Genomic DNA, 21,791 nt, shown 5'->3' with positions numbered 1-21,791 from the left:
TCTGTTAAGCTAAATGACGAGACGCGTGTCAACGATAAAGATTTAATTTGTTTCGAATACAATTTGTAAATTATCACAGCAGGACTTCCACGGAACTCTCTGCCATCTTTCAGCCATCCCTAAGTGTTGTCACATATCTGGAATGTTAAGTAGAATGTGCACTTGACCTGTGTAAGGCTCATCGAGCAAATAACTGCGACCAATGGGGCACCTCCTTGCAATGAAATCATTGCCACAAAAATAAATTTGTTGTTGTAACGTATGGAATAGACAATCCAAAAAATAAGTCAGATCTCAAAAATAACAGATTCGTAACAAATCACATCGAGATGAAGACATACATTCGTTAGCTAAAGTAGACATATATAAAAATGTTGTAGAAACTATTTTTAAAAAAATCTCATTTTGGAGAAATTCGTGAGCTGTTGAACACAACCAATTTCTCACATCCAACTGGCACTCTCAGGCTGAGTACCCAAAAGGTGGGTAGCATTTGGCCCATTGTACCTCTTTGTTGTCCCCCTAGAAAAATGTCTCCTTCGACGTCTCCAAAAAAACAACCGTGCTATTCAATGCTTCCGCAAGACTTGTTATGCCGGAGTACTTGAATGGTATCCCTTTTTTGCCCATGAAATTCCTACGTAAATTAAAACCCTCTCTGTTTCTGTGCAGCCACAAACTCTGGATAGTCTATGAATCCATCTCGATTCCGATCGTCCATCTCCAAGATGGGGTCGATGAGGGCGGACAGTTCCTGGTCCGTGAAGAGTTTGGTAGTTCCGTGTTGCACATGAGGTGGTGTCTGTTGTCCCGCCTGTTGTCCTTGTTGCTGCTGAATGTGTTTACTTTCCTCGACATGCCAGTGGATGAGGGACTTTATCAGTTCTAATCCATCCAACTTGTTATTGTCATCGCTGTCGTGGAGCTTAAAGTAGTGGAACTGAAGTTCTTCCTCTGACATTTTGCTCAGGTCCTGGTTGTTGCCGACGACTTCACTCAGGTGTTCTTGGATGTGGGCGCGATCTTGGACGTGGGCCTTGTTGTGGATGAAGCTGCCTCCCTGTTGGGCAGCCAGCCCTTGTTGAGGCTGCTGCATGTAGCTGCGGAACATACAGAGCACTGGTAAACCGTGTGTGCGTGACTAAAATGTCGCTCCAATGTACTATTCAGCAAGGAGAGATACCCTTGTTGGTGTTGAGGCGTCCCATATTGCTGTTGCATATACTGCTGCTGTTGTGGAGCTCCCATCTGAGGCCCTCCAACCTGAGGTACGCCCATTTGAGGTACTCCCATCTGAGGCTGTTGATGCTGATGCTGAGCCCAGCACGTACTCAGCACTACTGCAGCTAACAGCGCTTTGTTCATGTTTCCTAAATGCGAAGAAACACCAGACAAATTTGCAAGTTTTGTTGGGTGTATTAGAACGTCGATGCTTTGATGGTGGCAAAAACCCAGTTTTTAGTTTATCCGACGCATCCGTACGCCGAGCAGTGGTTCGAACAAACCTGAACAGTAGCCCTTGAACAAGAAAGGTACATCCTTAGTCCTAATATTTAAAAATTCGTGTATCTTGATCTACTTTTGATCACAACCTGCATAATTGGGATGGAAATAGCTTGAGGTGATTACGGAGAATGCGAATCATGTCAATTTTCCTATTCAAATAACAGCTTCATCACTTGGTTCTTTTTCTTTACTTTTTATTCATTGCTCTATATGTTTTCAATAAAGGTGTGCTGAAGGAAACTTACCTGTTGCTGACAGACGGAAAGAGACACGTGTGTACGAAACTTGTTCCGCTTAGCCCGCCACCTATTGGCCCATATTGGCCCCATGCCAATGACGTCACTTTTCTTTTAGAACTCTCGTCGCTGTCCAAGTCACATACATAAAAAGCAGACTAAAGCAGTCATCTTTGCATGAATGTAGTACACATATGTAGGTGCCCGCTACTCAACGCTACTACTGCGAGCAACAAATCTGGAATGTCGTTTGGCAACAATGACCGAAACCGAAACTTATTCGCATATGGACACCAAAGCAGTTTTTGAAGTGGGAAGCGTCATGTGCGCATATTGTCGCGATCGTCATCGCGTCTCAGCGTACAAAAGCGGAGGCTCGATAATACAGACCCGTCCATTCAACATTGAAAGCCCAGATACGACGATGATGAGTCGTCTACAGGCAGTGCTCGTCATTCACCTCCCGAGAGTCTCACGAGGAAATCACAACAAATATATATGCTTTTATTACTGTTGCCACATAGAATCAGTACAGGGGCGTCATATCCTCTTTCTGTCATGCCCATGACAATGTCCATAACCTTCGGTAGTGTATGTCCCTCAGAAGAATCCCACAACGAGCCTTCAGAAGCAAAATAAGACACAGGTCTGATGTCTTCAGCGGTGTTCACGCAACAGAAGACGGTAGTAGGAAGACGCGCACAGCAGGAAATAGCCCTGGATATTTTCACACAGAAATCAGTCATACATTAACAGGAGACGTTTCGCTATGAAACAAAAAAGATTTTCACTGCAGACGGCGTGGCTATAAGGAGTTAAAAATTGGGATAGCGCCTCAGGGCGAGAACCCAGTTCGGATACTTTTTATTTACTTATGAGTGAGCTCTTGTATTTCAGTGGAATAACATAACAACTGAAACTTGACTCACTTCAAGAAGCCATCCTTTGACAAAGGCATATACCTACCTCGATGACTGCAAAGGCGAATATTAGAGGTGCCGTAACGAATCTAACCTACGAAGAAATACATTACATATTGGTCATTGTTTTCATTGCGTTCGAATGTACCTTCGAATAGAGTGCAGCCCAGATTCCAGCGCCTATGATCCACAAGATGTAGGGAACGATGACGATAAGCCAAGGAACCATGAATTTGGGCAACTTCTATGGACAAAGTTGTCTCTTTTACACAGCACTTAAACGAAAGGAACTCTTACATCCCCAACACCTTTAAGGAAGGCGAGCGAGGCTACGAGTAGAACGGACGACGAACCAACCCACACCAGGTGAAAGCTGTACATCACTGCGACAAAAGGAATTACTCCATCATATTCACTCCACTGAAAGACTTACTTGTCTCCGATTCTACGTAAGAGGCGGATCCAGCAAGGATGATACCGATACATTGTAACTGAAATAAATAAAAGCACTCCTTGACGATTTTGCTCGGGCCTATCCATTAGAGTCCGAGCAAAAAAGTTTTTTCATCATAAGAACAGCTCTTTGCATTAGAATTGATTGAAATATCGATCCGTTGGACGGCATTGAATGAGCTAGCGTAATGAACGAGTAAGACGTACCACTGACAGGAGCCCAATAATAATATTGCCCGTACGCAAATCAACAAACCCAAAGAAAGACAACATGTTTTGTCCTTACTCGCAGTCGTTTCATCTCCTTCTGAAACTGTGCGAGGAACTTGCGTTATTTCCGGTGAGATTTTCCGGTTCGGAAGCGTGTCAGAGTAAGCGAAGAACGGGCAAGCGGGGTTTCAATATAGCTTTTGGCTGTCGCGGTGTACTGCGCCATTCTTCCGCACAGAAGGACATCCCATGGACCACATCCCGTGTTGTGGGAGAGCTTTGTCATTTACTGGCGTTCTATGCTTACTATGTGCATAGAGCGCGCTCCTTTTTACTAAACGGTATCACTCCAATTTGTAGATCGGAGCGCGTCTGCTCCGTGACGTATGGAAGAAGGGGGCGCCGGAAAACCAATGAGACGCCTTGGAAGCTTCGCCAGGGCGCGTATCGAGTCCGTGGCTCTGAAAGAGCGTCTAGTAGAGGTGGGCCCTCACGATCTTTGCCCTCACCTCAATTTTCGTTGCAGATGTTTTCCCTCACGTCACATCACCCTATTTTTTTGGAGGGACTTCGCTCCTCACCTCCCCTCAACCTTCTTTCTAAAATATGTTCACCACAGCCACAGTTGCTTCGTGGCGCTAACACGGAGCGGGTTACGTTCTTTTACTGTTTCGTTGGTTGATTCCTAACAACAAGTTACAAGTAGCCACAACTAAGATTCATCACCTTGCTTGGTTCGTCCTTGTTGCAACAAATATCCACTACATATGTATGTACAATCAGTAAAAATTGGACGTTGCGCAAACCGAGCGATTTTGAATTGTTTGTTTTTCATACTGGCGAAACCATTTATCGAGTATCTCTCAAGCGAGAACAATAATGGTGGTGCGGGAGTCGTTTTCAGGACGATATATGCAGCTATATACTTCGAATTACTTGTGCATTTTGTATTTTTGTCTGTTATGACTTTATATTTATCGATCAATATTATTTAAATAGCGGACGTATTCATTTGTAGCCGGAATTCGGGGACCTTTTCTTCAAGACCCTTGTTTTGAAGCAATCAGGTAGACGTGCTGTACATATTTTTAGTTACTTATGTGTTGTTGATCGCCACTTGAAGCAATTGGCTTATGAAAGATGAAAGTCACTGAAAAGGTTAGCCAGCTGCAGGACTCGAACCCACATCTTCTGGATTGCCGGCAATCCAGAAGATGTGGGTTCGAGTCCTACAGCTGGCTAACCTTTTCAGTGACTTTCATCTTTCATCGTTAATTTCTTAGGCAAATTGAGGCTTTGTATGTATTTGTCCCTTCTATGTTGTTCCAGCCTCAGAACATCAGTTCTTTCATGGCTTGTTCATGTGTCTCACATCATGTATGTGACTCAACTGACTAGTTTGACACATATATTCAATTGTACGCGAATCTGGTCTGACACGTCTATCATGTATCTAACTCGACTGAAAGTCTGAAACTAACGGGCTTCCAGTTGTGATGCAACTTTAAGTTTCGGTTTCATATTCAGGCTCCACTATTACCACACGGGGTCGCAGCGTGGTTCAAAAAATATGGCGCCCGCCATTACCGTACGTTTTGTATGCATTGAACGACGGTACTAAAGAACTTGGACCGCGTTTACTTGGTCGCACTTGATTTCTAGAGAAATATGACATCCATGTTCAAAGCCGAATGTTTGTCAGGTAAGTTGAAAGGGTAGAAGCGCTGGTCAGCAGACGTGAGTACGCCATGCGTAGATAACTTTGCGTCGCCACATGAACGTTTATCATCACCAAGTGTTCCCTTCAGGACTGATAATAGGAGCTCCGAGGATACATTCAAGTAAATGAAGACTCGTAGGAAGCGCGCAATGTTACTTCCTCGCCTTGAGGTAATACAGTAGAATGGCGATTTGTAGCCGTAATTGTGTAATGTTGGCGTTGTCCCCCAAAGCTTGGAAAGCGAAACTGCTCTTTATAAACGAGCTCTATGAAATTTCCCGATAAAATGTTTCTTGCGGTCGAGAAATGCTCAGTTGAAATCGGGTTTTCTGAAGCAACCAAAGACTTCTTACGTTGGCTTGGGTGCCAAAAATGAACTTCATGGTCGCACACAATGCGATGACGTCGTCAGTGTCAGTGTGACGATACTCGCTTCGCATAACTTGAGTGGTGGGGTACATCTCTCTTTCTGTCAGACAAAAATATTTTCCCTTTAAAAGGTACCTTTTTTTAAATTCAGTGTTAGCGCCGCGAAGCAACTATGGCTATGAGTGACGTACAGGTGTTGACAGATGAAGAGATGGTAGGAGTTAGTATGCGTCCTGGGCGGACTTCAGGGGGAGCTGTGCTGACGTTGGTCTGGAAAGTTGTCGGTAAACCTAGGGAAAACCCGAGAGAGAATTCCAACCTACCACCTCCCGGTCTTCAACATGACAATTTTTTTGAAACCAAGCCGTTAACCTGACTGCGAAAATGCGCTGTGCAAAGTGATTCACTCGACAAATGCATACATATCGCGGAATTCGATTTTTGAAAATCGCGACAGTGTGCTACGGAGGCAGTATCAGAAACTAGCCGCCAGAGTCGTTTTGATGTCATCTCGGTGCAGCCCGCTAACTAACTGGTTTGCTTGTTTGGCGTCGTCTGCTACACAGAGAGAACTGGGAGTAGAAACGAAAACAAGAAAGTGCGCCAATTGGAGCGCGGTCTCTCTTGTAACCCTGATGACATCACAATCCTCCTCGTTTCGGCCTGGAGAGCGAGTCCATGTTCGGGGGCATTTTATTCAGAGAAAGATACTGCGTACGGAGAATTTTCTGTGTTAGTTGTAACGTCAAGTTACGTCCTTTCGTAACTCACCAGAAACAGAAAAGCTTTTGGATGGCATTCTGGGCTCCTTTAACCCGCTCGGCCATACAGATGGTCTTTGGTTCTTGAACAGGTTTCTTAGCTACGGGGTGTTGAGGGTAGTGATAACAGAAACCAAATTCAGTTTGAAGGTAATGCTCTATATTTTTACATTCGTTTCTCATCAACGTAACTTTATTTTGATGATAATGATTGGGGAGTTTCGTCACCACAGGCGATACAACTTTTTAATGAAATGGTAAAAATACTGAATGCCGGAAAAGAAGGAACGATGCTTCTAAAACAAATATCGAAAACATTCCACAAACAAAATACTGTCCTGGAAATTTAAAAAAAAGTTTTTCTTTCTCTCGTATTACAAGTTTTACCTCGCAGTCCCAAATGAAATTCGTGTAGAGATATTTTTTAAATAAGACATTTCGTATTTGAAAACATCTCTTTTCTGCTCTTTCCCATGTGGGTTCAAGTAAGAGGGGGTGCGACAGAGAATGTGTCCTCTTATTTCAGGGTTTAGACAGGAAAATAAATTCAAACCTCCTTCGCTCTGACTTGGCTGTGTTTGTTTTAATTGTTGGTTCAGCCTCTGCAATTTATGCGCTTCTTTTTGTTCCAGATTCAAGTGAGGACTCAGATGGTGGGTCTCCAGCCAAACATTTCTCAAGGCCAGGTACAAATTGTTCTAGTTTGAAGGAGCATTCAGATTTCAGATTTATCAGACGGAAACAATACGATACAAGAGGTTCAAATATACATATAGGGGTCCCATAGTTATCCACTAATTCATTGATTGAATTGGATTCATTCATTGACCACTTTATGTGATAGGACTTGATGACCTTAGTGTGTCAGCACCATCAGCATACATCGTGTATTATGCATAAAGGGAGAAAATTGCTACTTACATACAGAAAAAGTGAGCAATAAGAATGTTCAAAAATTGGGGATCATAAGGTCATGCCACTATTTGTTAACAAAGAAAGTACAAAGATCCTTTAGAATAGATAGATTTAGAGTGGCACTGTTGCTGAGTTCTGGGTTAAATAACTGCGGTAGATTGTGGCAAAGTGATTGATCGCTATAATTTGTGCAAAAAAATTGAATTTTCCGCTGGTTACGTTCATGGTAGCAGATGGTAAGACTGAATTCTTGTAACTCTCAAGTAATTTTTAAAAAGGGAGGGATTAGGGGATGGAAATAAACAATTTTGTCTAAAGAAAATTACTGTGAAAGAAATATTGTATAATGGCGCAGGTCCATTTTCTGTAAGTGTTTTCTCTCGGAAATTTTTATTGCTTCTAGGTGATACTGTCTCCTGCACTTTATTCCTGCTTGTAGTCTATAGCTTTTGTTGTTGTGCATACTTTATATTTTCTCTTTCTACTCCTCCCGTGGAACACCCTTTGGGACTAAATGAGTTGGTTGATTGATTGATTGATATAGATTCAAGCGATGATTCGGAAGGGGGTTCAACTTCTCCAGAGAAACAAAACCGTTTGCCCCAGCAAGGTGGGTAAATACGTTTTGAATGGGGCAACTCCAATCTTGTTTTCTAGTCTCTATGTGTTTCTCCTTTTTCTGCACTTTGGTGATAAAAGAAAGAAAAGATAAGTAAAATAGCTTTTATTGTCTCGAGCTGATTATGAAATGCAAAGAAGACATAGGAAATGTTATGTACATGTATTTGGAGATATTGGCCTATATCGAAGAAATATGTGGGCAACATTTCGCGAATAATCTTGATATTTTTTCGTAATATAACGAATACTCATAGCTAAAACGCAAATTCAATATTAAAAAATGCGTAACATATTAAAAGCTGGCAGAAATGTATGTGTATACACAGACCTTTTACTGATTTAACTGCCAAGCACACACACTGTGGTGCACGTAGCATAATTTTTTTTTGTTTCCTCCACTTATCTATCTCTCACAAATCTATAAAAAATGCGTGATCAGAAAGGAGTATAATATATGCACGATACAGGTTCAGAGAAGACAACGATGAAAAGAAAAACGGAAGAATCTAGTAAGTCGATTTTCTCAGCTTCGTGAAATGAATTTAATTTGGGTTTAAATCTGTATTTCTGCTCAGGTTGGAGCGACGACTCGGATGGATCGTCTCCAGTGAAACGGAAACTGCAACCGACTGGTGGGTGAACGTACGAAAAATGCCTTTCTCTTTTATCGTGATGAACACATTTCGTACAGGTCCGATTAGAAAGAAGCAAAGAACAGATGGGATAGAATCCAGTAAGTCAATGTGGCCCCCAGTTATTGTGTATCCCCATTGAGGAACCAATTAAAATGGCTGGTTTTAGGTTCGACCAAGTCTTCCCATTTCATACCCTGCTCGAGCGACGAATCTAAAACCGAGGATGAAGGTGACGCGCAGCATTTGGGTGAGTCGCGATCCATTCGGAGAATATTTCTTACGCGGTATAGAAATACTTCTGTTAGGGACAACACCTTCCAGCTATTTACATGTCAGTTGAGGCAATGTGCCATTTATTATATTGCGAACCTCCAAGTCAGAGGAACTCACAACAAACAAGGACATGTTATGCTTTGAAGTTATAAGGTAGCTGGGCCATTCCACGCCAGATGACAACAGAACATTGATCTTTTAACGAAATTCATATTCATGTCGTTTTAAGCAGGCATTACGGCTCACACCAAATTTTTTGCTAAAAAATGGGCATTTTGTGGAACTTTCGCAACTTCCCGATTTTTTTCCGCGGCTTATAGTGCACCTGAGGGACTGGATTTTTTTGTGCTTAAATTACAATACGGGGACTATTCGACAAAAAAATCTGAGGAATAAATTCCAGAATTTTATATTGCAGAAAAATTTGTAAACTTGCACAGACTTTGCAAATTTCAAGCATGCCACAGGTGTCTAGCCCGTCGAGTGCGATGGTGAAAATTGCTTTCATACGGTAAAATTAACTGTTCCCTATCAAATACGACACTTTTTGACATGCTCCATGCCCCACCTGGACCGTAATGTGTGCTAAAACGACATAGGTTTTTGCCAAGCACTGCATCTTTGAGGGGCTCTGCACCCCATAAAGTTCAATTTTGTTTGGGAAGACCATTGATCTGTTGCTTTCGGAATCGTAAGGAACCACAAAAAAAATGAGTGGCACCTCTGGACCACTTGCCTTGCTTGGAATGGCCCAGCTGCAAAATAAATGACGTTCTTGGAAGTGAAAGTAGGCCACAAGAAATGTTAAGGCAAGTTTTTACTTGCATGGAAAAGATGTTTCTCAATTATTTTGAACATATGCTTTGTAATGTAATGTAATGTAATGCAATGCAGCATTTTTTCCATCCATCTTACTTCCATTATAAATCCTTAACCCAGTGATCTTGTGCCAATAATTCACCAGCGGCATGGCCGAGTGGGCTAGGGCGTCCGCTCGTTGGTGGTAACCAAGGTCGTGCTGAAGACTGGGAGGTGGTGGGTTCGAATCCTACCGCCGGCTGTGCTGTCTGAGGTTTTTCCTGGGTTTTCCGAAGACTTTCCAGACAAATGTCGGCACAGTTCCCCCTGAAGTCGGCCCAGGACGCATACTAACCCCACTGTCCCCCACTCCTTCCTGCTATCCTCTCTCCGTCTGTCCACATCTGTACGTCGCTCATAGCCACAGTTGCTTCGCGGCGCTAACACCCAATCAAAAAAAAAAAAAAATATTGTGCCAATAATTGAGTTTTACATATTTTCTAAAAAAATATTCAACAATTCTTGGGCTGACTGGCAGTAGTTTTTGCACGATTGGACGCTTTGTATGTGTGCAATATATACCCTGCAAAACTATTTCATTCATTGGCTAAGCCTCGTTTCTTTTTTTTTTTTTTCTTTCTCTTTTTAGGAAGCTACAGCAGTGTGTCACTTAAGTTGATGGTAAGTCACTTCCAAAAAAGTGAAAAGAAAAGAGAGATATAACACTAGGTTTCCCATCCACTTCTGAGTTAGAGTTGTTCTTCAATAACTACCATTAAGATTCTCAAAGTTTCAAATGTTGGGGGTTATGGTTAGATCTGCAGCATTGTAGCTTCTAGACATTTGTTTAGAACGTAAAGACAAGAACAATGTCAGCAGACAACTAAAACTAAGGTGCAAGAATTTCTCTGTCGTATTTAAGTGCAAAAATTTGAAATTATTGGAGCTAAAAAGAACAAAATGTCTACAAGCTGAACTTGCTGTGTAGTCTATAGTGTATTTGTTGTGTCAACTTGGACAACACAATTTAGAACTCCTAATAGTCTAACAACACGAATAAAATGGCATGTTCTATGGCATAGAAAAGCATGGGTTACAAGTCTGGGAAAGGTTTGGGCAAAAGTGGTCAAGGCATAACGGACATCATCGAAGCTTCCAAGCAACGCGGGAGACGAGGTTTGGGTCTCATCGTGGACGGTTTTGAACCAAGGCCCGATGTTGAATGGGACTTCACCAAAGAGAAGGTAGCCAGCAAAGGCTCTCAGAGGGAAAGCTGCAGCTGACAATTGTTACTTTGGGTCCAGATAGACATCAGGGAGGAGATAAAGTGGTTACCCGAGTGCACCGAAGATCCACCAGACATAAAGGAACTTCGCCAGTGGCCGACAGAAGGGGCGGTAGGTCTACTTGAGGGTGATACCCACCCAGCCGTTTAGCCGTGTCTGCCTTGCCGCAGAAAAAGCTGACAATCGATGACGAGACAACTTTTTGCGATCCTGAGATCCTCGGAGAAATTATTTCCTGCAAGGTGAGTTTGTTGTTGAAAACAGTGTTGAGTTTGTCGTTGAGTTTGTTGTTGCCTCCTCTGTAGAGTGTGTTTGATGGGCTAGAACCAGAGGAAATGCGAAGAGCCAGGACACGATCGAACCCCTTCGAGACTATTCGTGGAGGAATCTTTCAAAATAGGTCACTTGTTCTGCTTCTGGTGTTAAATGGCCTTCAAGCGAAATTTTTTCTCTAGGGCTGCCATGAAAATGGCCAACATTGACGCTGCCTTTGACTTTATGTTTACGGATCCGAGGGACCAAGATGGGGTAAGTCAATTGTTGGAATTAATGAGTTTCCTGATAAGAAAGTACTTGTTCCAGGAGTCCCTAGTGGCCTCCGAAGGGTTGCTGTACTTTGCGGACGTCTGTGCGGGTCCAGGTGGATTCTCAGAATATGTCCTATGGCGCAAAGGTTGGCAGGCCAAAGGATTTGGCTTCACGCTTAAAGGCCCTAACGACTTCAAACTGGAAGAGTTCTTTGCTGGTCCACCTGATACCTTTCAACCTTACTATGGTACACCCTTTCATACTGACCAGGGTTCATAGGGTTCCATTGATTGGCTTTTTTAATTGACATAGGTGTAACGGGTGACGGCGACGTATTCGTCCCAGAAAACCTGCGGTCTTTCTCGAAATTTGTTAAAGACAACACAGATGGTGGGGGTGTTCATTTTGTCATGGCAGATGGTGTAAGTTTCTTTCCACCTATTGCTTCTTCAACACGTGGGAAAATATCTACCTTTTACAAACAGGGCTTTTCAGTCGAGGGACAAGAAAATATTCAAGAAATCCTTTCAAAGCGGCTCTACCTCTGCCAGTTCTGTGCAGCTCTCTCTATATTGAGAACAGGCGAGTTCCTCCGCACGAGTGGCTCTATGAATGCTGCTCAACGTGACTTTTGTGCTCCAGGTGGTCATTTTGTTTGCAAACTCTTTGATATCTTCACGCCATTCAGTGTTGGTCTAGTCTACCTTATGTACAGAGCATTTAGGCATGTCTGCATCTTCAAGCCAAATACCAGTCGGCCTGCAAATTCAGAAAGGTAAGGCCCTTCTTGCAACATCTCTTGGAGTCAATCATCTACTGGAATGGCTCTCATTCTCGACATAAATGTCCGGAGAGAGGAGACATGTGTTGCTTCTTGTGCTCCTCCTGCTGTATTAGGTATATTGTCTGCAAGTGGAGACGACAGGACACCAAGGACATCCAAGACTACATGTACGAGCTCTGCTGCCGTTTTGAGAAAATCTCCAGTGTGACGAGTGACGATGACATCACCGATGTTGTTCCGCTCGAGATTCTCAATGATGATCAAGATTTCTTCAAGTACATCAAAGACTCCAATGAAGAGTATGTTTCAGTCTCTGACAGGGAAAGAAAAGAAAAGAATTTTGAGAAAGTGTCATTTGCATTTCAGGCTCGGTCGTCTCCAAGTTGTTCATCTGTCCAAGATCAAAGCATTCGCACAAAATGCGTAAGTCCAGTCGTTGAAAAGCCACTTGCGCTACGTACTACTTACTTAGTTTTTTAGTGTAACACAATGACTGCCGCTGCATGTTATCTCTGTGATTATGGGTACAAACACAATGACGAAATTTTGTGATAACTCTGCAAGTAACATACCCCTCAGAAGCAATAAATCGAGGGAGTGTTGCTAAAATGAGTGCCTAATACATGTTGACCGTTTCAGAAACTTATACGAAGAACGTCAGAGCAACCTGCGTAAAGAGTGTCTGGAACTGTGGAAGGTACTTGTGTTCACTTTTGACAGCTGTATAAAAGTGAAAAGTAGTCGCGTAGACATAGGAGAAAGTTGAGCCTTGCGGAAATAAGTTAAGTTTCCAGAGAGGTACCCATTCCCGATAAAAATCGCACCTTGCCAACTCCCATTCTCTCTCGTAAAAGCAGTTTCACCTTCCGAGAGAGAGCACCCCTGCCCAGAATCTGCGCTGAAAGGGACTGAAAAATTTACTATCCTCGAGGAATGTAATTGAATACAGCACGTTTGAGGAGTTGACCGCATGTCGGCAGCAGCGATATCGGGTGATAATCGTCCGTGCGACTGCCTGTCTTATGTACAGGAATAACCTTAGCCACATTCCACTGTTGCGGGACGACAAAGACCTTTTGTAAAGCTGAGAAAGGTACTCACTACATAAGTCAGCATGTCGTAATAAGAAGGCATTAGGAATACCGTCTGCGGTGAAAGAAATGGCACTATGTACATATCACTTTCCAATCTCTCTTTGTTCATAGCATAGCCTGCTACCTATTCTCCGCAGCTTGTTAACCTTCCTCTTCAGGTGGATGCTCTCTAACTTTCATCTTCCTCTTTGGTACATATAACAATAACCACTGTCCAACCAGTACCTGTAGGATGGTGAAAGACATCCAAGAAACTCTGGTAGTGTTCATCTAGAAAATCCGTTATACTAAAATGCTCTCGCTATGTATTCTATCTAAAACGCTATGTATTCTAAAATGAAACTCTATAGATGCGATAATTGTTATTGCTCTTTGTTTAGAGTACTGTTATTGCTTATGTCACTTTGTAAATGACAAAATAATTCCCTGTAGGTTCCTGATCAGGCTCGAGCTCACCCAAAGGCGGGGAATCCAAGTGCCAAGTTCAAGGAGCTCACTAAGGTCAGTCAGGAATTTAGTGTACAAGGATTGTACAAATTGGTTGAAAATTGTGCAGAATGACACATCCTACTTTGACAGCAAGCCTGGTGAGTTGACAGACGCTCAACTGCGGAAAATGAAGAGCGTCTACGACTACCGCTGCCTGGTGTGCGGAGAGGGAAAACCACCGGATAATAAGGCTTTCTACTTAGGCTTGGGTGTAAGCTCATCCAGTATGATTAGGTTCTGAGATTTTTTTAGTTGAACCCAATTTCCTCCCCCCCAATTATTCCCTCACTAATCAGGTTGGGGCCATTTCGGGTTAAACCTGACTTCTCCCCGAATTGGAATCACATATCATGCACACTATTTAGTATGCATGCCTGATATAATTGACACGCAGGAGCGCAATAATAAACTACAGGGTGCGGCACAAAATGTGTCATTTGGGGTTTATAAGAAAATGGTACAACGGAAAAATATGCGCTCAACGGCTCCCGTGCGGCAATTAAGTTTGCCATATTTAAAAAATACTTTTGTCGAATTTCAATTGCAATAAATTGAAATTTCTGAATTGAACTTTGAAATTTGCATAATCAACATAACGTTCTTTTTACAGAATCGGGAATCCCGTGGCGAACTTAGTCGAATACACCGGAAGCCGAAATCTCTAATGCTACAGCGAGTGCAAAAAAAAAAAAAAAAAGTGAAAATCGTCTTTTTCTGACGCGCGTATTTCAACGGCGCATGAAATCGGCTGCAAAGATGCGATGAGAGGAGGACATGCCCCTGCCCTGTACCAGTGCGAATCCACGTAGCCTCAGATTATCGCAATGTCTCTTCCTTTCGCCTTATTTTTTGCAGTTATCTGTCTACCATCTGGGCAGGGGCATGTCCTCCTCTCATCGCATCCTTGCAGCCGGTTTCGTGAGTCGAAATACGCACGTCAGAAAAAGCCGATTTTGACTTTTTTTTTTTTTTTTTTTTGCACTCGCTGTAGCATTAGAGATTTCGGTTTCCGGTGTATTCGATTAAAGGGACTATCGCATCCGGGAACGCACGTATGATACCGATAGGGTAATGTTCGTCACCGCTTCAGAGTTAATTTGGCCAAATTTCTCTTCCGGAAACAGCTTACATATGAAATAAACGTATTCGTATTCCATCTGCAGCCAAATGACGTAAGGCAGGCACATGAATGGGAGTGCAGCACAGGCATAGATTGTCTCCGAGGTCGTCTGCTTGGCGTTCTCATCGCCATGTGCTAAGTGAAAAGTCGTCGGTAAATACACTGACTTTCACTTACCAGTGTGAGTCCTGACGTAACCATGTTGCGTGAAACGCGGTGTTACACTCCTGGCTGTACGAACACGTTCGACGCTAACCAGGAACAACATTCCGCGAGCCGATTACAGAGAAGACGCCGTCCCCTAGAATTCCGTCTCGCTCGCCCACCTGTCTGTTGGCCGCCAAGGCTACCAAGATCCCTCCGGCCGCTCCATGATTGGCCGCGTCAAAGGGCGCGCAGTGATTGGCCTCGTTCGTGTGATGTTTCCAGAGAGGGAAACCCGGAATGCGTCGTCTGCTCTTGCCAAATGTTATATCAAACTGCACAGGAACAACGCCACCAATTCGCGTCGGGCTTTCGGCGTTATTATTATTATCGGTGATGAACGCGGAGTAAAACGGCACTACATTTTCGGAATCGACCGGGACAGATGCGATAGTCCCTTTAAGTTCACCATGGGCTTCCTGATCCTGTAATAAAACGCTATGTTGCTTATCCAAATTTCAGAGTTGAAATAGGAAATTTCAATTGAAATTCGACAAAGATATTTTTGGAAGATGGCAAACTGCACGGGAGCCGTTGACCGCATATTTTCTTATAGGCCCCAAATGACACGTTTCGTGCCACACCCTGTATGTGAAGCAGACGTTATGTTACAAGATGGGGGCCCATTTACATAAAAATTGAATTGGGGTCTCAGACTCAATCTCAGCAACTTCCGCAGTGACTCCTGCACGAGCAGGGAACACGTGCGGGAAGCAATGCCATTGAGCCAAGGACTCAACTTTTATGCAAACAGGCCCTGGTTCTTGTAAATCATGAAGGCATGCACGTTTAATCATTATACATACTTTAGCATTCTTGAGTTATTTTGCTGCAGGTCGTTTGCCGAACAGAAAGGGGAAAAACCTGATAACACCCGAATGTGTCAACAGTGCCCGCCCCGAATTACAGATTTAGAAATAGCGCCCGATTTTTACCTCCTGAATATGGGAAAGGCATTTAACCAGAAAAAGTCAGTGTTGGCAAACAACATCTTGCAATACATGTCATGCTTTCACAATCCTGACCAGAAAAGTGCACCAATTTGAAAGAATCAAATATCCCACAGAGGAAATACGTTTACCAGTGGTCTGGGAACCCCCAGGAGAAATGGAACAAAGTGACAGACTCCTTGGAACTTCCTGCTGACACTCTTTTTTATGGGGAGACTGTGCAGGAACTGGAGGGAGAGGTGGGTGCATTTTGTTCCCATCTTCTTCTTCATTTCACTGTGCCCTTTTTTTCAGGGACGCCATCAAAAACGATTGAACACAATCCATGTGATTGATGCCCTTGTTCTGGGAAAAAAAGTAATCAAAGATGAGCACTATGACGACAGGTAACTAAGTACTTTTCACGTTTTTGGACATGGTTTCGTAACGTTGTCTTCGCAGGATACGCTGGATTAACAAGTTTGTAAAAGCCATTTCCAAACCTAACCGGCATGACTTGATACCCCTACGTGTGAAAGAAGTGTTCAGGTTTGAAGACGCAGGCAGCATGTTTGAAAGGTATGTCACCTAGTCTAGTCTATGTCATCTAGTCATGTTCGCGGTTAATCTATAATATCTAGTAATGGCTTTTTTCAAGGCTGTGCATGAAACTGGAAAAAGGAGGAGCTCGAAACATGCGTCTGTCTTATTGCCTCCCACAAGAAGAGGAAGAGAAACATTTTTACCCCAGTGGAATGCTCCTACTTCGAACAACCAAAAGTAAGTCCTCCGTGTTACACCATGTTGGAAAGGTAACGCAAAGGGAAGCGGAAATATAGCGAGTAAAAGAAACGGATATCGCAAACTCGGAATACCTGCAACAGAAATGGAAATTAATATAATTTGCGGTAATAATTTGGGCATTGCGGGATCCGAATTACAGTAAACTCGCGTTAATTGGAACCTGACGGGAACGTGAAATTTGATCGAATTATCCGAAGGTTAGTATTAGCGAATATTAGGTAATGAGTCCTCTAGAAGTTACATACTGTCTGCTGGAGGACGTCTGCCTTGATCTTGATTGGACATCTCCGCCGATCTTGTACCTTTTTTTATTAAAAAAATCTGTAACGAATAAAAAACGCACTCTGTATAAACATCAATAGAGAAAAATGAATTGGAAGTTGACACAATAAATTGGGTGCCAGAATAATGTGAGTTGGTAGTGGATAGTTAGACACAAGCAGGTTTTTCCAAGTTAGTGTCCAAATACAGCCAACACTTAATGACTTTTTATCAATTGTAGGTCCATGGTATGAGCAAGTGAGTCGCAGTTCAAAGAAGACCTACTACTACAATATGAGCAATGGAAAGAGCATCTATGAAAGACCCACCAGTGCTGTGGCAGACTTCAAATCTTGCTTCACCACATCCTTAGTGTGGCTCTGGCAACCAGGGATTCGATTGCTCCGCATACCAGAACGCCCTACTGACGATGGAAAAGTTCACAAGGACACCATCCTGGCCTTCATCGAGGACAAGGTTGTCGTCTGACTTTCAGGAAGGTACACGAGGCGTTATTTTAAGAACCAAAACGTTGTACCTAATTTTAGGACATCATGCATCACCTCAACGTGTGATATCATTTTTTAAATTTTTTCACGGATGATATAAAGATTGACCCTAGTAAGATAGTCTCACCATGAGTCACACCAACCTTCAAAGCAGGCCATCTTACAGTGCATTCGCAGCGGGACATCAGTGCACCTTTTTGTGTCACTGAAACTTGCAAAAGCAGTAAAAATATGGGTCTTCCAAGGATAGCATTTATACTTTGGGTCTATTGGGTCTTTTAATTGTGTTTTTGTCAACTCTCGATGTGTGAATTCCCTCACTTTAAGAATGATTTGTGAAACACTTCCTGCGTATTTCCCCTCGATTTTTGAGCCCTCAGTATCCAAAGAGGGAACATTTTACTGGCACTGCCCGCGTCAATAGCATACGAGGGTCGATGGAGGTCACCTGAGGTCCAACATTATCTTGGGTCAATGACTATGGAGGTCTTACACAGTGACTCGTATGCTAACAGCAGGCAATTCAACACAAGGTCAGATTGGGCAAAATCAACACTGGAGAGCCAGAGTATTAGTATTACAAACCTTTTTTTGGAGTTAATACGAGTAAACGAATAAAAATGCTATGAAATGACCATCTCTTCTTTCATTGGCACACACCCACTTTTATACCTCAATTTATGAATCCCTCGTTTTGTGAAAAATTTTTGAGGAAACGGTCTTTGTTCAGAAATCGGGGGTTGACTGCGTATATATATTTAGGTAATTTCTCGTTTGTATATACGAGAGCTGCGTGAAACGTCAAAAATCGAGTGGAATAGTAAATGCTATTTGAACAGCATTCGCAGTTTTAGCATATTTTTGCAAGATTTCTGGAACGTAGTCTCGCAGCTTTGTTGGCTCAGTTTCACGTTGACACATTGAGTGTGACCGAGGGAGCCGCGAAAACTTGCATATAGTGAAATGTATAGCGATGCATTTCACAGACATTATGCCCCCCTGAAACGTAATCTGCCCGATCGTCGTCATCGCGTTTTCAACGCCGCCATGTCTCGCATCCATCTCGACGTCAACTGTGTGATGCGAGCTTGCTAAGTAGCTTGTAAACCGAAAGCGTGAGCGTACTGAGTGTGCAACATTGACGTGTGATTTTCTGTGCTCGCACTATTGCGATGTTGGCAAAGAATATGGAGACATTGAAGTATACTTGAAAGTGCGAAGAAACCCGCCGGAAATAACCGAAATTGTGAAACGCAGACTGATTCCTATGTGAAGAAAGGCCACCGGACTCGCTATGGTTTCATAAATGATTGCTTTCAACCTCCAAACGTTGTCTCTCATAAAAGATCGTGATCTAATAGCTGGAGCTGTCCCACCCCGGGGTTACTATACCGAAATGAAGGAAGGAATTAGAAAAGTTTCTGAAGGCATGGAAGGCATCTCTTTAACATCAGACATGTCGGCCAAGTCGAGTGAGCGGCTCTATCGTCAATAAATACATTCATTTACGGAGAGCTTCAGTCAGCCCATGTGTACAAAGAGTAGCTTTCGTGACAACTTGGTGACATCTCATAGTTCCTACACACATTCCCAGAAGTGACTGGAAGCTTTTCTGCGCTTACAATATAGGTCCTGCTATACGACACGCATTATAGGTGCCAGTAAATGTATTCGCAACTTCAAGGTTTGAATACAGCGACAGAGGGAAATAATTGCAGTTTCTATAAAATACACAAAGTACAAATGCAAGAAAATACCAAGTATATACTCGCGTAATTTGCTCACTTTTTCTTCCCCGAAAAAGTGGGAAGAGTTGAGGCTGCGATAATAGCGCGGGAACATTTGCAAAGGTATTCAAATGATGCAAAACTCCTAAAGTTTAGTATACCTGATCGTATAGACTGCGGATGTACGTATCCGAAGAAAGAAAGGACACCCTATTTAGTTAAAAACTACAAACACTTTATAGCAACAAACTTACACGCCTGCCGACATAACCGAAATGTTCTAGAATGAACATGATTCGCATAAAAAAAGAGAAAGGAGCTATTGTCTATATCGTCGTCGTCGTTCTCCTTTTTGGCTCTTCACTTTTCCTAACATGCCGCTAGTCGCACTGACAATTGAAAGCACCCATTGTTCACCAACTTGTAACTAATCATGTATAATGTTCTATCTTGTATCACATGCACGATGTAGTAGCAGTCTGTGCACGCATCTGAGTGCAACATTAAACTAAGCGAAGCACATTTAGTGTTACGTCGTGCGCCGTTTGTGACTATAAATCGCGAGGAATTTGTGTTTGACCAATGTGCCCAACTCTAACTGGTATGTGCCGCTTGTTGGACAGAAAGAAAAAGTAACCAGATAACACCTGATTGTATCAATAGCGCACGATTGCATCCCGAATTTCAGATTTCAAGATATAACCCAACTCCCCACCCCCGAATCCGAGACATTTAAAGAGTCAGACCCTAATTATACTATACCAGGTGCCTCAAGAAGGTTCCCTCGCTTAATAATTCGTAAACAGGTGGCGCCAGTGGTTTATCCAGAATCCCAACACGGGGGTTGTTGTACAAAAAGGGGGGGTTCATTATTGCAGTTACGTCCGTTTTAATCTGGAACTTGTGTTTTATGGATCAGAACCTTCAGCCAGAAATATTCCAGAAAAAAAAAAGAAACCTTTGTGATTCTTGGAGTGATTGATTCGTACATATTTGTTGTGCAGAGTAGCATACCTCAACTATCCGGCTACCAATTGTGTGTCTGGCTCACACACGAATGGAGGTCGTCTTTGCCCGATTGGTATGCTGTGCTGTCGTTCAGTAGGTGAGGCTGTTATGACGATGAATGAAGCACCAGTGCTATCTACTTGTCGGGTAGAGAAGGAGGTCCTTATCTTCTCTCACCCCCAACGTGAACACGTAATTGACAGCTGGATGGCTGAGCGGCGCATCGGTACGCTGCTGCACGCAAGAAATCTGTCAACTGAAGCCGATTATAAGGTACTCGAGAAAAAAATCGCTAAGTGTTGACGCGGTTATTTTTTCTGGAATGTTTTTCGCTGAATGGCCCCGATCGGTAAAACGGAGGTTCCGAGAGCGCGCAAAGCAAAAGTATGAGTTTGGTGTTTTATTTAAATAGTTGGCATACATAAATGAGCCGGTCGCTGTTCGGTTCTAGGCCGATGTCTCAGGATTGATCAGTGAAAAAAAAAGAAAAACTTTTTGATAGCAGTTTCGGTTGAAGTTTGCAACTGGGCTCCGTCAGGTTTGTGTTATGTTTGTTAAATTACTTTTAATTCCTTCATCCACTACAATGTTTTCAACAGCACCACCTGTTTACGAATTATTCAGCTGGGGGGATGTCTGTGACCCACTCGGTACATATTTAAATTGCCCTCGAAGGTCTCTCTTGATATCATGAACTGGTTGGGGTTCCAATTCCTACTTGTTTTAGGGAGCACTTTCTCAATGGCACGTGTATCTCGTATATGAAGCATATGTTGTATGACTCAACAAGTCCCAGAGGAATTTTGTTTGGATTGTGATAGTCTTGCTCTGTGCCGAATATTTATTTCGACTCGCGCTATATGTTTATTTTCTAGCAAATTGCAAAGCAAATGTGTGTTATGGAGACACCACCTTGCAAGCTCTCCACATTTGTAACATTCAATTTGAAACTGACTTTTTTAAGTTATGAAAGCTGTCCCAACAACAGTGTATTCAACTTTCAATTGGAACCAGAACTGACTCGAAATAGAGAGTTTGTGAATCTATGACAAAGTACCTTCAGTTGGCAAAAAGTTACACAGCTAGTTGTACACGATAAAGTACCGGTACAGCAGTACAGGAATCGTAAGGACTTGGCTGATTATCACTGAGGTCATAAGTGTGACCCACTTTGCAGGACCTGAAGACTACACCAATAGAGGCGACAGCTGGACGTTTTTGGATTGTTTCCAAGCTGGGTGGCATTTTAAAGGAATAAACAGAGTTTTTGAAATGCCCGGTTTCTTTTGACGTCCCCGTACCATAATTGCAATGTTGTCATGGTGTATTGTGATTCCAGCCGTGTGGATTCCAAAAGTGCTAGCACAGACAGTAAATATAGTACATCAGCCTTTGCTACTCAATGAGTGCACTATGGCTGTAGGACTTTAGCTTTTATCAACTTTAGGCATCAAAATCATATTAGGAATATTTTTGTGCGGTTGGCTCCCTATCAACGATGAAGATTAGTCGCAATAAAAAATTTTAGCTGGCCCAAACTGGAAGAAAAGAAAAACGGATATTCACTAGCCCACCAAATATAGCCGTTTGGAATGGCAGGTGAAAATTGCCATGAAATAACCATCATGGAT

At 42.8% G+C, this 21,791-nt stretch overlaps 3 protein-coding genes across 6 annotated transcripts; 1 reads left to right on the top strand and 2 right to left on the bottom strand.

Moving 5' to 3' along the window:
• Positions 1-28: 28 nt before the first annotated feature.
• On the bottom strand, positions 29-1,842 carry LOC135397388 (multiple coagulation factor deficiency protein 2 homolog). Its single transcript, XM_064628964.1, has 3 exons — positions 1,752-1,842; positions 1,184-1,370; positions 29-1,100 (listed from the first exon to the last, which is right to left on the bottom strand). Exons 2-3 carry the CDS (start codon positions 1,363-1,365, stop codon positions 647-649), a joined length of 636 nt encoding a protein of 211 aa, XP_064485034.1. The 5' UTR covers positions 1,366-1,370; positions 1,752-1,842; the 3' UTR covers positions 29-646.
• Positions 1,843-2,225: 383 nt separating this feature from the next.
• LOC135397384 (uncharacterized) lies at positions 2,226-5,457 on the bottom strand. 4 transcript variants are annotated; one of them, XM_064628951.1, is made up of 6 exons: positions 5,399-5,457; positions 3,096-3,153; positions 2,960-3,045; positions 2,811-2,906; positions 2,709-2,756; positions 2,226-2,459 (listed from the first exon to the last, which is right to left on the bottom strand). In XM_064628951.1, the coding sequence occupies exons 1-6, from the start codon at positions 5,426-5,428 to the stop codon at positions 2,400-2,402; spliced, it is 378 nt and encodes a 125-aa protein (XP_064485021.1). In that variant the 5' UTR covers positions 5,429-5,457; the 3' UTR covers positions 2,226-2,399. The 4 variants fall into 4 exon arrangements, with proteins under 4 accessions (XP_064485021.1, XP_064485022.1, XP_064485019.1 ...); XM_064628952.1 differs by lacking the exon at positions 5,399-5,457 and adding an exon at positions 3,402-3,673; XM_064628949.1 differs by lacking the exon at positions 5,399-5,457 and adding an exon at positions 3,323-3,410.
• On the top strand, positions 4,880-21,435 carry LOC135397383 (cap-specific mRNA (nucleoside-2'-O-)-methyltransferase 1-like). The gene is made up of 28 exons (XM_064628947.1): positions 4,880-5,027; positions 6,808-6,861; positions 7,635-7,700; positions 8,179-8,220; positions 8,287-8,343; positions 8,403-8,444; positions 8,513-8,593; positions 10,067-10,098; positions 10,500-10,661; positions 10,722-10,814; positions 10,874-10,945; positions 11,009-11,103; positions 11,159-11,231; positions 11,286-11,478; positions 11,544-11,653; positions 11,717-11,813; positions 11,874-12,006; positions 12,129-12,314; positions 12,382-12,438; positions 12,655-12,712; positions 13,542-13,610; positions 13,666-13,809; positions 15,989-16,111; positions 16,167-16,258; positions 16,314-16,430; positions 16,510-16,631; positions 17,158-17,416; positions 21,338-21,435. The coding sequence occupies exons 1-27, from the start codon at positions 4,994-4,996 to the stop codon at positions 17,403-17,405; spliced, it is 2,652 nt and encodes an 883-aa protein (XP_064485017.1). The 5' UTR covers positions 4,880-4,993; the 3' UTR covers positions 17,406-17,416; positions 21,338-21,435.
• The last annotated feature ends 356 nt before the right edge of the window (positions 21,436-21,791 follow it).

The sequence above is a fragment of the Ornithodoros turicata genome, chromosome 6 (genome assembly GCF_037126465.1).
Source record: "Ornithodoros turicata isolate Travis chromosome 6, ASM3712646v1, whole genome shotgun sequence".
Classification (NCBI taxonomy): Eukaryota; Metazoa; Arthropoda; class Arachnida; order Ixodida; family Argasidae; genus Ornithodoros; species Ornithodoros turicata.
This window is presented reverse-complemented; position numbering and strand designations above follow the sequence as displayed.